At 39.0% G+C, this 12,942-nt stretch overlaps 1 protein-coding gene across 6 annotated transcripts in view; it reads left to right on the top strand.

Annotated features, from left to right (window-relative positions):
- The window catches only part of CCDC62 (coiled-coil domain containing 62), a 36,475-nt gene that overhangs the window by 21,325 nt on the left and 2,208 nt on the right, over window positions 1–12,942 (top strand). For 5 of the 6 annotated variants that reach the window (XM_046640872.1, XM_046640878.1, XM_046640877.1 and 2 more), the window contains 2 exons: window positions 1,087–1,243; window positions 5,387–5,512. In XM_046640872.1, the coding sequence (XP_046496828.1) occupies window positions 1,087–1,243; window positions 5,387–5,512 (283 nt within the window). The remainder of the gene's footprint in view (window positions 1–1,086; window positions 1,244–5,386; window positions 5,513–12,942) is intronic. The other variant, XM_046640874.1, reaches the window with a different exon arrangement.

The following is a 12,942-nucleotide window of genomic DNA, read 5'->3' as shown; positions in this document are numbered from 1 at the left end:
CACGTTAGATAGTTTTCAGAGCATAAAGGACATATATTAAACTTAATGTATGAAAGACATTCAAATTTAATTTCAGAGTTTTCTTTCAAGGCCCTTTTGACCTCCCTGGCTTGAAATAGTTGAAGTGACTTCTTGTTCTGCCAGCAGAGGCACATGCCAAGGCATCGCATGACAAATACGTGATTAAGTAGAAATGATAATTATGTTTTCCTGTTTTTCCTTAGATTATAAGAACTTGTGTACCTACTTTATTATCTGACTAAAGTGTTCACATTTGTACCACGGTTCCGTTTGGGAAGTAGAGGTTTGCCTGCGGAGGGAGAAGCCAGGGGCAGGCTGCTCTCACTTAGAGGATCCATGGGCGGAGGAGGTTCCGGTGCCTCCGGTCTGTTCCAGGACAGCTTTTGCTGTTAAGTTTGCTTTGAGCCCAAACTTTAATAATGTACCCAGAGGCTTAGCTACTTGTGTTTGTTCTCTAATACTAAGAGCCTATAGAAGAATTTTTCATTTTTAAAAATTTTTTATTGCAGTAACTGGTTTATAACGTTATATAAATTTCAGGTGTACATCATTATATTTTGACTTGTGTGCAGATTACACCATGTTCACCACTCAAAGACTAATTACAATCCATATCGAAGAATTAATAGCCACAACAATGCTATTCTACTTTCACAAAAGGACTTTTGAAAACCATTAACAAAAATCAGTCTCACAAACCAAAAACCCAAACTTCTCACAAGTTTAACCTTATACTGTGTTGATTTTTGTCCTTCCTTTTGGATGATCCTGTCCCTCGAACATTCTTTTCCTTGTTTTTTTTTTGTGTGTGTGGGGGAGAGAAATTCTCTATTCTGTAGTTACTCTTTAAGAATTTTGTTTTAATTCTTACTGCAAAGGGTTGCATTAATTTATAATATTCTACTCATATATTCTATTCAAATCCATAATATTCTGCTCAGACTTGAGCTTCTTCATTAAAAAAGAAAAACAGCTTTGGTTTTGTCCTGTTGAGAGACTTTTGAGTTTGAGTCTTGGTGATAAATGCTTGATATTGTGTGTTTTGTCTGGTTTTCTTATTCACAGTGAGCTAGTTGCCATCCAGCATTCCCACTGCTGGGGTTCTTCAAAATCTGCCTTAAGAGAGGATGAGAAGTTGATAGAGACAGAGTCCTCTTCTGATAAAAAGCATGCTTCTAAGATTTTGTTAATCAACAAAGATGCAGCTTTGCCCGGTGAAAAGGTGTGTATTTCGCTTAGTAGCATCCCGCTTATTCAGGCAAGACTTTTCCCCAACATACTTTTAATTCTTCTCTAGCACTATTGTTAGTGTGCTTAATTTTGGCCATTCTTCAGGGTTTTTTTAATTATAGGATTTTAATTATATTATTTAGCTAAAGTCAAAATTGCTCACCTTCTGTTTTCTTTAAATATTTTGTAGATTAGCTTTAGGCAAGATGTCTCTCAGGCCCTCCAGGTGATTGATGTATCTATTTTTAATTAATAAATATTTTCAGCATACAAAAAATGAAGAACCTGACAAGGAATTGTGCACCTAGTTCAGATTTAACATGTTTACATTTTGCCATATTTGCTTCACTTTTTTTTTGCTAAAGAAATAAAATGTTACACATAAAGTGTAAGTCCCACATGCCATTCTCCCCATGTCCATTCCCCCAACCCCTTAACCACTGTCCTTAAGTTGCTTCCATGCTTGTTTTTATACTTTTACTACATAAAAGTATATACTGAAACATTACATAGTGTTTTGTGTGTGTTTAAAATGTATATAAATGGTAAAATACTGTCTATATCCTATTGCAGTGTGATTTTTCCAACTTTGTCAATATTTTGTGACATTTATCCATGCTGACACTTGTGACCTAGTCTCTTCATTTTGCTTGTTGATTAACTTGTAGTCCCTTGATTGAATAAACCAGTTTGTTTGTCCATACCCCTACTGATGGGCACTGAGGTTGTATCTACCTTGTCACTATTGTGGATGAGCCATTGTCTTCATCATGAACAAAGTCTTTTTTTTTTTAGAGTTCAAATTTTGTTTTTAACTCTTTTTTGGGTAACATTTACATAAAATGGAATGCACAAATCTTAAATGTACAATTTATGAGTTTTGGAAAATGCATACATCTGTGTAACCTACAATCCTAACAATATATAGAGCCTTTCCATCACGCCGGAAATTTCCCTTATGCTCCAGTTTCCAATCAGTTCCCCACAAGAGGCAACCATTTTTCTGATGTTTTTCACCATAGACGAGTAATTTTAAAACTTTAGGTAAATGAAATCATGCAGTATGTTCTCTTTTGCGTCTGGCTTTTCGCCCAGCATATTGAAGTGATTTACCTCTGTCGTTGCATGCATCAATAGTTCATTCCCATTTGTTGCTGAATTGTTAGTCCATTGGATAAGTATGCTACAAATTGTTTATATATTTTCTTGTTATTGCCTATTTTGGTTGTTTCCAATTTTGGGCCATTTTTGCTGTGATGAAGCTGCTGTCAGCATTCTTGTGCAAGTTTTTTTGTGGACGTATATTTTCATTGTCTTCAGTATTTACCTAGGAGTGGGATTGCCAGGTTATTGGGTAGAATCTGTCAGTTCTCTCCAAAGTAGTCGTACTGTTTGACACACCCACCAGCAGTGTTGAAGCTTTCTGGTTGCTCCACATCCTTGTCAACACTTGGTGTTGTCAGTCTTTTTTAGTTTTAGCCCTTCAGTAAGGGTGTAGTGATGTGTCATTGTGGCTTTACTTTTACACTTCCCTCATGACTAATAGTGTTGAGCACATTTTCATGTACTTATACAAAATTTATGTATTTTTGTCTCTGATGAACGAGGTCTTCATCACAGATCTCTCACAAAGAAAATAAGTTCAAGTAAACTTAATTTACTTTGGTGTCATTTGGGGAAGATATCGGGCTTTGAAATCAAACTGACCTGGGTTCAAATCCCCATTTTACTTTGTCTTAGCTCATTGACCTTAGCAAAGTTATTTAATTTCTTATGTTTCCTCATCCACAAATATGCAGTACTAAGATCACAGTCATTTTGGTGAAATGAGATGTCGTGGGGCCTGGCCCCTAATGGGTATTTGCTGAGTGTTAATTCTCCATTGACCATGCCACGTGTTGACTAGAATCCTGGGCAACTGCGAGTTTGATTCACTGACAGTGAGGATGTAAAGAGGACAGCCACTGTGCATAACACTTTGGTAGTTTCTTAAAAAGTTAAATATACACCTACCATGTGACCCAGCTATTCCACTCCCAGAGAAATAGAAATATATATCCACACAAAGACTTATACACAAATATTCAAGCAGTGTTACTTGTACTAGCTAAAAAACTGGAAATGACCCAAATATGTATCAGTAGGTGCACAGATAAACAAACTATGGTATATCCATACAATGGAGTACTTCTCAGCAATAAAAAAGAATGAACTATTTATACATGCACAACATGAGTGAATCTCAAGATAATTATGCTGAATAAAAGAAGCTAGGGGCTGGCCCGTTGGTGTAGAGGTTTAGTTTGCTCACACCACATTGACGGCCCAGGGTTCGCCGGTTCAGATCCTGGCGTGGACCTAGGCACTGCTTAGCAAGCCACGCTATGGCAGGCATCCCACATATAAAACAGAGGAAGATGGGTGCAGAGTTTAGCTCAGGGCCAGTCTTCCTCAGCAAAAAGAGGAGGATTCGCAGCAGATGTTAGCTCAGGGCTAATCTTCCTCAAAAAGAAAGGAAAAAAGAAAAAAAGAAAAAGCCAGACAGACAACAGCATGAATCTGTTTATACTAGCAATGCAGACTAATCTCTGGTGACAGACAGCAGGTGAGTAGTTGTCTGGGAATAGGGGGAGGGGCTCACAGAGGCAGGAATTCTAAAGGGGCCTCGGTGTGAAGAATACGATCCCTGTTCATTGGGGGGATGGTTTCATGGATGTGTGCACATGTCAGAACTCATCAGACTGTACACTTTAATTGTACAGTTAATTGTATGTCAATTATACCTCAAAGCTGTTAATTTTTTTAAGTTATACATTTGAGGGGAAATACTAGCTATTACCTTTTCTAGCTTTTAGGAGACCCTTTTTCGATGTTTGCATCTACTTTTCTGAGGCAGTATATGACATTGCATGCCTATGTTGTCCATGCATGTATATATATCTGTATGTGTGTGTGTGTGTGTGTGTGTGTCTGTATGTGTGTTGTATATATATATACATAGATATATTCATATAGCAGGTATTTATTAAACATCTTCTAAATCCAGGTCAGTATTGATCATTGTTCACGAAAAATTAGAAATGAATTTTTCTTTTTCTTTTTTTTTTAATTTATTTTATTTTATTATTTATTTTTTTAAAGATCGGCACCTGAGCTAACAACTGTTGCCAATCTTTTTTTTGTTTTTTCCTGCTTTTTTTTCCTCCCCAAATCCCCCCAGTACATAGTTGTATATTTTAGTTGTGGGTCCTTCTAGTTGTGGCATGTGGGATGCCGCCTCAACATGGCCTAATGAGCGGCGCCATGTCTGCGCCCAGGATTCGAACCCTGGGCCGCTGAAGTGGAGCACGCGAACTTAACCACTCGGCCATGGGGCTGGCCCCAGAAATAAACTTTTCTTAATGGAAGAATTAGCCTAGGTGTTGTTAAAATTTGTTTTGTTTTGTTCTGTTTTTGAGGAAGATTAGCCCTGAGCTAACATCTGCTGCCAGTCCTCTTCTTTTTGCTGAGGAAGACCAGCCCTGGGCTAACATCTGTGCCCATCTTCCTCTACTTTATATGTGGGACACCTGCCACAGCATGGTTTGACAAGTGGTGCGTAGGTCTGAATTGGTGGACCCCGCGCCGCTGAAGTAGAACATGCGAACATAACCGCGGCGCCACCAGGCTGGCCCCTAGACTAGGTGCTTTTGAGAGCAGTTGGCATGCTAAAAAATTCAGATCCCAAAGTTGAAAATTAAACAAGAACAAACTAGGGCATAGTTCCACATATTTTTAAAAGCTTTACAAGCCTTTAGTGTTGAAGTTGCATTTTGCAACTATTTTGACATTCTAGTTATGGCCTAGGAAAGATGATTTAGGAGAGCTAAACAATGCCTGGTATTCTTTTATCACTTGGATGTTAGTTAATTAGTTGTAGTAAATTCTGTTTCAGACAAGTTATTTAGCTATGTGGGTTCTAAGAAATACCTGGACTTTGGTTATTCTAGTATTTAATATCCTGCTTTATAATACCTAAAGTCAAAAAATATTAACAAGTAGTTAACATTTGTGTTTGTAACATTGTATTTGTGAAGGTAAACATTTAAAAATGCTTCTTGATCTCATGAATGCTTAAACTGCGTTACCTTGGCAGGATGATTTTTCTCCCACTAGCAAGCTTCAGCGTTTGCTGGCAGAATCCCGTCAGATGGTTACAGATCTGGAGCTGAGTACTCTGCTCCCCCTCAGCTCTGAGAGTTTCAACAGCAGTGCCCAAAATGTACGTGGTTACTTTTCTTTTGACCCCATCTGTTGTAACTGAACAGTCCACTGAGTACTTGTGTGCAAATATCGCTAGCAGGGCAGCCTTTTCTGTTAGAAAGTTTATGTCTCTGAGAGAGGGAGGTAGTACACTGGTTTTAAGGAGGAGGAAAAAGTCACACTCAAATGTTGCTGCACCCAAACTTCCTCTTTCTCATTACCTGGGCATATGAATATAAATTCTGGGAGATTTTTTTTTCTTCCTCTGAGGAAGATTCGCCCTGAGCTAACAGCTGTGACAATCTTCGTCTGTTTTGCATGTGGGTTGCCACCACAGCATGGCTGCTGGTGAACAGTGTAGCTCTGGGCCTGGGAACTGAACCTGGGCCACCAAAGCAGAGGGTGCTGAACTTAACCACTAGGCCACAGACTGGCCCCCTTTTGGGGATTTTTGAAAAACATTTTATTGTAGAAAATTTCAAGTACACACAGAAGTAGAAAGACTAATATAATCACAGACTGTCGAGAACCATCAACTTTCTGCCATTTTTGTTTTATCTTCCCCCATCCATACACATTTTCTTCTGAAGCAATTTAAAGCAAATCCTAAACGTCATATCATTCCACTCATAAATACTTCGTTATATATCTCTAGCAGATAAGGACTTTTAAAAAGCAACCAGAACATTATCCACCCAACCAAATTAACAATAATTCTTTAATATCATCTAATGACTAAATCATATTGTTTTCTCCATTAATCTCAAAAATGTCTTTTTACCCTTTGTTCAAATTAATATCCAACCAAGGTCCATATTTGGCATTTGGATTTGTCCTGTGAAGTCCCTCTTAATCCCCAACAGTTCCTTCTCCTGCCCTCTCTCTGCCCTGCTTCCTTCCTTCCACTTCCTTCCTTCTTCCTCCTCCCCTTTCTTCTTCCTCTTCCTTCCTCTCCTTCACTTTTTTTTATGAGGAAGATTCACCCTGAGCTAACATCCATTGACAATCCTCCTCTTTTTGCCGAGGAAGACTGGCCCTGAGCTAACATCTGTGCCCATCTTCCTCTACTTTCTATGTGGGACGCCTATCACAGCATGGCTTGCCAAGCGGTGCCGTGTCCACACCCGGGATCCAATCCGGTGAACCTCAGGGTGCCGAAGCAGAACTGCGCACTTAACTGCTGCGCCACCGGGCCGGCCCCTCGCCTAATGATTTTAGCATTCCTTGACTATTATTATTTAGATTTATTACTTCATTAGGAATTGCAAAATAGTAATTTTCTAAATCTGTCATTCCTTCAGGAATTGTTTCACATGTTAATTTTAACTGCTTTTTCTGAGCATGGTAACATGTCAGTAGCCATGATATAAGTTGCTTTGTAGATTTTATAGCATTAACGTAAACGGTGAAAAGAACCTCAAACTAGAAATCAGGATCCTTGGGTCCCAGTTTCCTAACCTGTTAAGTAAGAGCTTGGAACTGATGCTTTGAGTTTAGGCTTCCAGGTTCATGACTTGTGTGTGTTATATGCATGGTTAAAGATATTTGAAAGCCATTGAGTTAAACTTTTTTGTATCCCTGACCAAAAAACTAAAATAAAAAAGGTCTCCAAGAACACTGAAATACTTTTCTTTTATCAAGGTTTTTTTTTTTTTCCTTTTTCTCCCCAAAGCCCCCCAGTGCATAGTTGTATATTTTTAGTTATGGGTCCTTCTAGTTGTGGCACGTGGGATGCCACCTCAGCATGGCCTGATGAGCGGTGCCATGTCCGCACCCAGGATTCGAACTGGTAGATCCTGGGCTGCTGAATCAGAGCCCATGAACTCAACCACTCGGCCACGGGGCCGGCCCCTGTACTTTTCTTTTAAAATCTACTTTATTGACGTATAATTTGTATACAATAAAATAGAGATTTTATTAGGAATGTCTTTAATGCCTATATACTTGTTCTTTCATGAAGAACTGGTACAGATCACTAGTTCAATGAGTTTAGGTAAATGTATGTGTGCCCATGTAACCAGCATCTCTGTCAAGATATAGAATGTTTCCATCTCCCCAGAAAGTTCCGTCATGCTCTGTAGAGTAAATCCCTCCTTACCCCACTCCAGGCAGCTACTGGTCTGGTTTTATCGCTAGAGCATAGTTTTGCCTGTTCTGGAACTTCACATAAATGCGCTCATACAGCAGGTGCTCTTCAGCTTCTTCAAACAGAATTATTTTCGATTCATCCATGTTGTTGTGTATCAGACCTTCACTGCTTTTTACTGCTGATTAGTGTTCCAGTGTATGAATAGACTACAATTTGTTTTCTCACCTGTTGATGGGACATTTGGGTTGTTTCTAGCTGGGGGCTATTATGAATAAAGCTGCTATGAACATTTTCATACAACCTTTTTTTATGGACATATGTTTTCATTTCTCTAAGGTAAATATCTAATAGGTTAGGTTATGTAATAGGTTAGGTGGATGTTTAACTTTTTTGTAAACTGCCAAGTTGTTTTCAAGATGGTTGTACCATTTTACGTCTCTACCAAGTGTATGAAAGTTCCAGGTGTGCCACATCCTTACCACCACTTGGTTTTGTCAGTCGATTTAATTTTAGCCATTCTAGTAAATACGAAGTGGCATCTCCTTACCATTTAATTTGCATTTTCCTGATGACCTAATGATGTTCATCTCTTCATGTGCTTATTGGCTCTTCATTTCTTTTGCAAAGTGTCTCTTCAAGTCTTCTGCCTGTTTTAGATTTGACCTGTTTCCTTTGTTATTGAGTTTTAAGAGTTCTTTGCATAGTCTGGACACAAGTCCTTTGTCTTTTGCCAGATGTATTGTGAATATTTTTTTCCAGTTTGTGGTTTGCCTTTTCATTTTCTTAAGTGTCTTTTGAAGAGCAGAAATTTAAAATTTTGATGAAGTCCCATTTATCCATTTTTTTTAAATGGTGCCTTTTGTGTCATAGAAATCTACTCCAAGGTTGTGAGTATTTTCTCCTCCTAGAAGTTTTATAGTTCTGATTAGGGCTATAGTTCATCTTAATTTTTGCTGATGGTGTGAAGTAAAGATCAAGGTTCATTTTTCTCATACAGATATCCAGTTCCAGCACCATTTGTTGAGAAGATTGTCCTTTCTCCATTTCGGCACCTTTGTTGAAAATCAGTTGATTATATACGTGAGGGTCTGTTTCTGGACTCTGATCAGTTCCACTTGATCTGCTTGTTCTCCTTAGAGTAATACCACACTGTATTGATTATGTAACTCTATGGAAATCCAGTAGTATACGTCCTCTACTGTGTTCTTTTGCAAGATTGTTTTCCCATTCTAGGTCCTTTGCAAGTCTGTAGCAGTTTTAAAGTCTACTTGTCAATTTTTGTAAAAATGCACACTGATACTGTGATTTCAGTGAATCTATAGGTCTTTTGGGAAGAACTGACATCTATGGATAGAGTATTTCTCCATTTATTTAGGGCTGCCTTCATTTCTCTTAACCATATTTTATAATTTTCATGGTAGGGGTCCTGCACATCTTTTGTTAAATTTATTCCTGATTTTTTTCACTGATGCCAATATACATGGTATTTTAAATTTCATTCTCAAATTGTTTGTTGATGATATAAAGAACTATAAATGACTTTTGTAAATTGCATCTTTGTTAAATTCACCTAGACTAGTAGATTTTCTGTTGGTTCTTAGGATTTGCCACCTAGACAATCATGTCATTTGTGAATAAAGAATTTCAGGGGCTGACGCAGTGGCACAATGGTTAAGTTTGCATGTTCCACTTCTGTGGCCCAGGGTTCGCCAGTTCAGATCCCGGATGCAGACATGGCACCACTTGGCAAGCTATGCTATGGTAGACGTCCCACATAGAAAGTAGAGGAAGATGGGCACGGATGTTAGCTCAGGGCCAGTCTTCCTCGGCAAAGAGAGGAGGATTGGCAGCAGATATTAGCTCAGGGCTAATCTCCCTCAAAAAAAAAAACAATTTTTTTTTCTAATCTTTATGCCTTATTTCTTTTTCTTACCTTATTGCTCTGGCTAAGACCTCCAGATCAATGTTGAATAGAAATAATGAGAGTGGACTTCTTTGTCTTATTTCCATGAAATACTCTCTGGTGGCATTTCTTACTTAGCTCTTCTTCACATGGCATTTTGTTAGACTCAGAGTTCCATGGAGCAGTTTCCATGGGACACAGATGATCTGAAACTAGAACCTTAACTATTTTAGAATCAACATGCTCATTGCCACAAACCTCAACAGGTAGTTGCAAAGATTGCCTTAAAGAATAATGGGCTCCAAAAATAGTGATTTTTAAAACTATACATACCATATGTGCCATATAAGCTTTTCAAAGTGGAAACCATGATGGACTTTGTGGTGGTTTCTGGGAAGATACTTTCTCAACAAACTCTCTTGGAAGCATTAGTGAAGTAATTTGTATACATTGGGGCAGAGAATATTTTTAAATATTGGTAAGGGCTTTTTAAAAACATCTTTATTGAGATACAATGTACATATCATAAAGTTCTCCCACGTAAAGTACATAATTCAGTGGTTTTAGTATATTTACAAAATTGTGTGACTATCACCATAATCCGATTTTAGAACATTTTCATCATCCCAAAAGAAATCTTGTCCCCCTCAGCAGCATTCCCCATTCTTCCTCCCCACAGTTCCTGGCCACCACTAGTCTGCTTTCTGCCTCTCTGGACTTGTTAGGTAGAGGTTTTTAATCAGAGTCTGTTGAGTAGAATTCAGGGGATCCATAAATTTTGATGGGAATAAAAATTATACCTAAGTTTATTTTGATTAACTCTAATTGAGATTTAGCACTTCCTTCATTAAGAATACAGGAAACAAGCCACAGTAGTGCCTGATACCTGTGACTTTGTCACTAGTAGAGATCACAGATAGTTTCACGTCACATTTCAGTTATTACAGGTATCGTGAAATATCATTTATCCTTAGAACTACCTCAGAATTATGGAATATTAGCCTTGCTGCTAGATCTTCTTATTTAATGCACTAATGGAGTATGTATTATTATATCACTACCTTGCTTAATACTGTGATAACCACAGTTTCTTCTGCTGTAATACAATGTGTGAGTTCCTAAATTTCACCACACGGTGCACAATTGCGCAGTAAAAACCACACGGCTGACGGGAAGAATGGGGTTAGGAGCATGACACTCAAACGATTGTGTCAGTGACACATTTTTTAAAAAGGACAGGAATATAATCAGAATGGTAGGACAGCTTTATACATGTCAAGTGGTTAGGAAATACTTAAATACTGCAGTAAATATGCCACTACCTTGAAAAAGACCGAAGTTTGCCTGCAGGATTGAGTGGTGTCGGAGAGGTTGCTGCACGTGACTCCTTGGGAAGTGGTGGAAGGAGGGCTCTCGGATGGAAGCTTCTCACCGCAGATGTGGGGAAGCCAGGACATGTCTGAGGGGTGTATGTGAGTGCGCGTGTGTGCGCATGCATGTGTGTGCGTGTGTGTGTATTCCTGCATGGCGGGGCTCAGTCCAGCTGGGTACATAGTTCACCTAGTGTTTCTCTTGGACAAAATCTCAGGCAAACAAACGCAAACTTCACATTATGCTCAATCTGTTCCCTAACATATCAGATGTGTTGGAACAAATTCACATTTTCAAAATAAGTGTATAGCAGAACTTACTATATTTCAGTATAATCTACCTGACAGACTCCTACTCAGCCTCCTGGCCTCAAGCTTTTCTCTTAACCTGTTCTCTAGGGTTTTACGTTAAATTCCTGTCTAAGATATGGTCAGTAGCTTCCCCACTTTCGTCCTCATAGCACGGCTCTGTGTGTGTGATGGTGTACAGATTCCCTCAGAGTGCACGTCACAGTAAATGACAGCTGCTACATACCCATCTCCCTGCCCCTCTGTGAGCGCCGTGAGGAGCCCCCTCCTTCATCTTGGTTTCCCCAGTTGTGGCACACACAGTACCTGGTACGGAGGATACTGTGAATGGAACTGATAGGGAAAGCGCAGGAAAAAGGCACAAAACAGTGACCTCAGGTATAGACTGAAAAAATGCTAAAGCTTTTTGAGGTTGGTGAAAACTTAATTTGAGAGAATTTTTGAGCTTGAAAGACCCCTAAGAGATATCTGTCAGTCTTTTACTTTACAGGTGAGGAAAGTCATTAAATCTCCTAACATCTCACAGCCAGCGTCAGATATCACTTATTTGGAAAAAATATCGGCTCCAGACGTAATATATTTTCTTGTGGATTGTTAACTAATTCTAGAGATGTTAGGAAAACAGAATTTAATGAACAGAAATCCTCTTGGCCACGGACTTTACAAACTCCTCTCTTCTAGTTCTTTGAACTGGGTATAGCTAGTTACAGAGAAAGCAAATAATTTTGTAAAAAGTTCTTAATTTTTGCAGTAAGGAAGCAGGGTAGAGTTCTGAGAGTTCTGTCTGCCTCACCAGGGCTTTGCCATCTGTTAATAAAGACAAGAGTCTCGTTTCAAAGCCTTTCTCTGAAACAGGCCCTATGGTGCTGGCACAAAGTGATGCAGTCCTTCTGGCAGGGAACTTGGCAATATTTCCTGAAAATTGCAGAACTGACCCTTTAATGCAGCAGTGTCACTTTAGGAATCTCTCGTACAGTTATATCCGCATGTGCATAAAGTGGCATATGTATGAGTTTTTCATTGCACCATTGCTTTATCATAGCAAAAGTTAGGAAATGATCCAAGTGTCCAGCAAAAAGGAACTGAGTGAATAGCTATGGTATGTCCACACAGTGGAATATTACCCAGCCATGAAACAGAATGGGGAAGATCTTGGATGTGTAAATGTTTCCAGAATATATTATTAAGTGAAAAGAAGCAAGATCCTGAAAGATTTATGTGGTATTCTACGTACGTACAAAAGGGGGCAGGAATAAGAATATACATTGTTTTTATTTTCAAATCATGTCAGTATATCAACTATTAAAAAAAACCAATAATTTGAAAATAGGGAAAAAAGGAAAGAAAGAGTAAAACACAGCACAGCTGACCACTCACCTTCCCCCACAGCAGGCTTTCTACTTTCCTGAAGTGTGGGAATGGGGAGGGACTCAGCCTGAATCTGAACTTGGAGTTTTGACTAGAACACGGGACTGGACATCGTCAGGACTGTTGTGAGACTGTTTATTATTTGTGGCAGACTGGTAGAGGCCTTTTAGAATAATGTTTTGTTTCTTGGGTTTTTTTTTCAGATTTTATTTTTCCTTTTTCTCCCAAAGCCCCCCGGTACATAGTTGTGTATTTTCAGTTGTGGGTCCTTCTAGTTGTGGCATATGGGATGCCACCTCAGCGTGGTCTGACGAGCGGTGCCATGTCTGCACCCAGGATTTGAACTGGCGAAACCCTGGGCCACCAAAGCAGAGTATGTGAACTTAACCACTCGGCCATGGGGCTGGCCC

Source organism: Equus quagga, chromosome 15 (assembly GCF_021613505.1).
Source record: "Equus quagga isolate Etosha38 chromosome 15, UCLA_HA_Equagga_1.0, whole genome shotgun sequence".
In the NCBI taxonomy this organism is placed as follows: Eukaryota; Metazoa; Chordata; class Mammalia; order Perissodactyla; family Equidae; genus Equus; species Equus quagga.
This window is presented reverse-complemented; position numbering and strand designations above follow the sequence as displayed.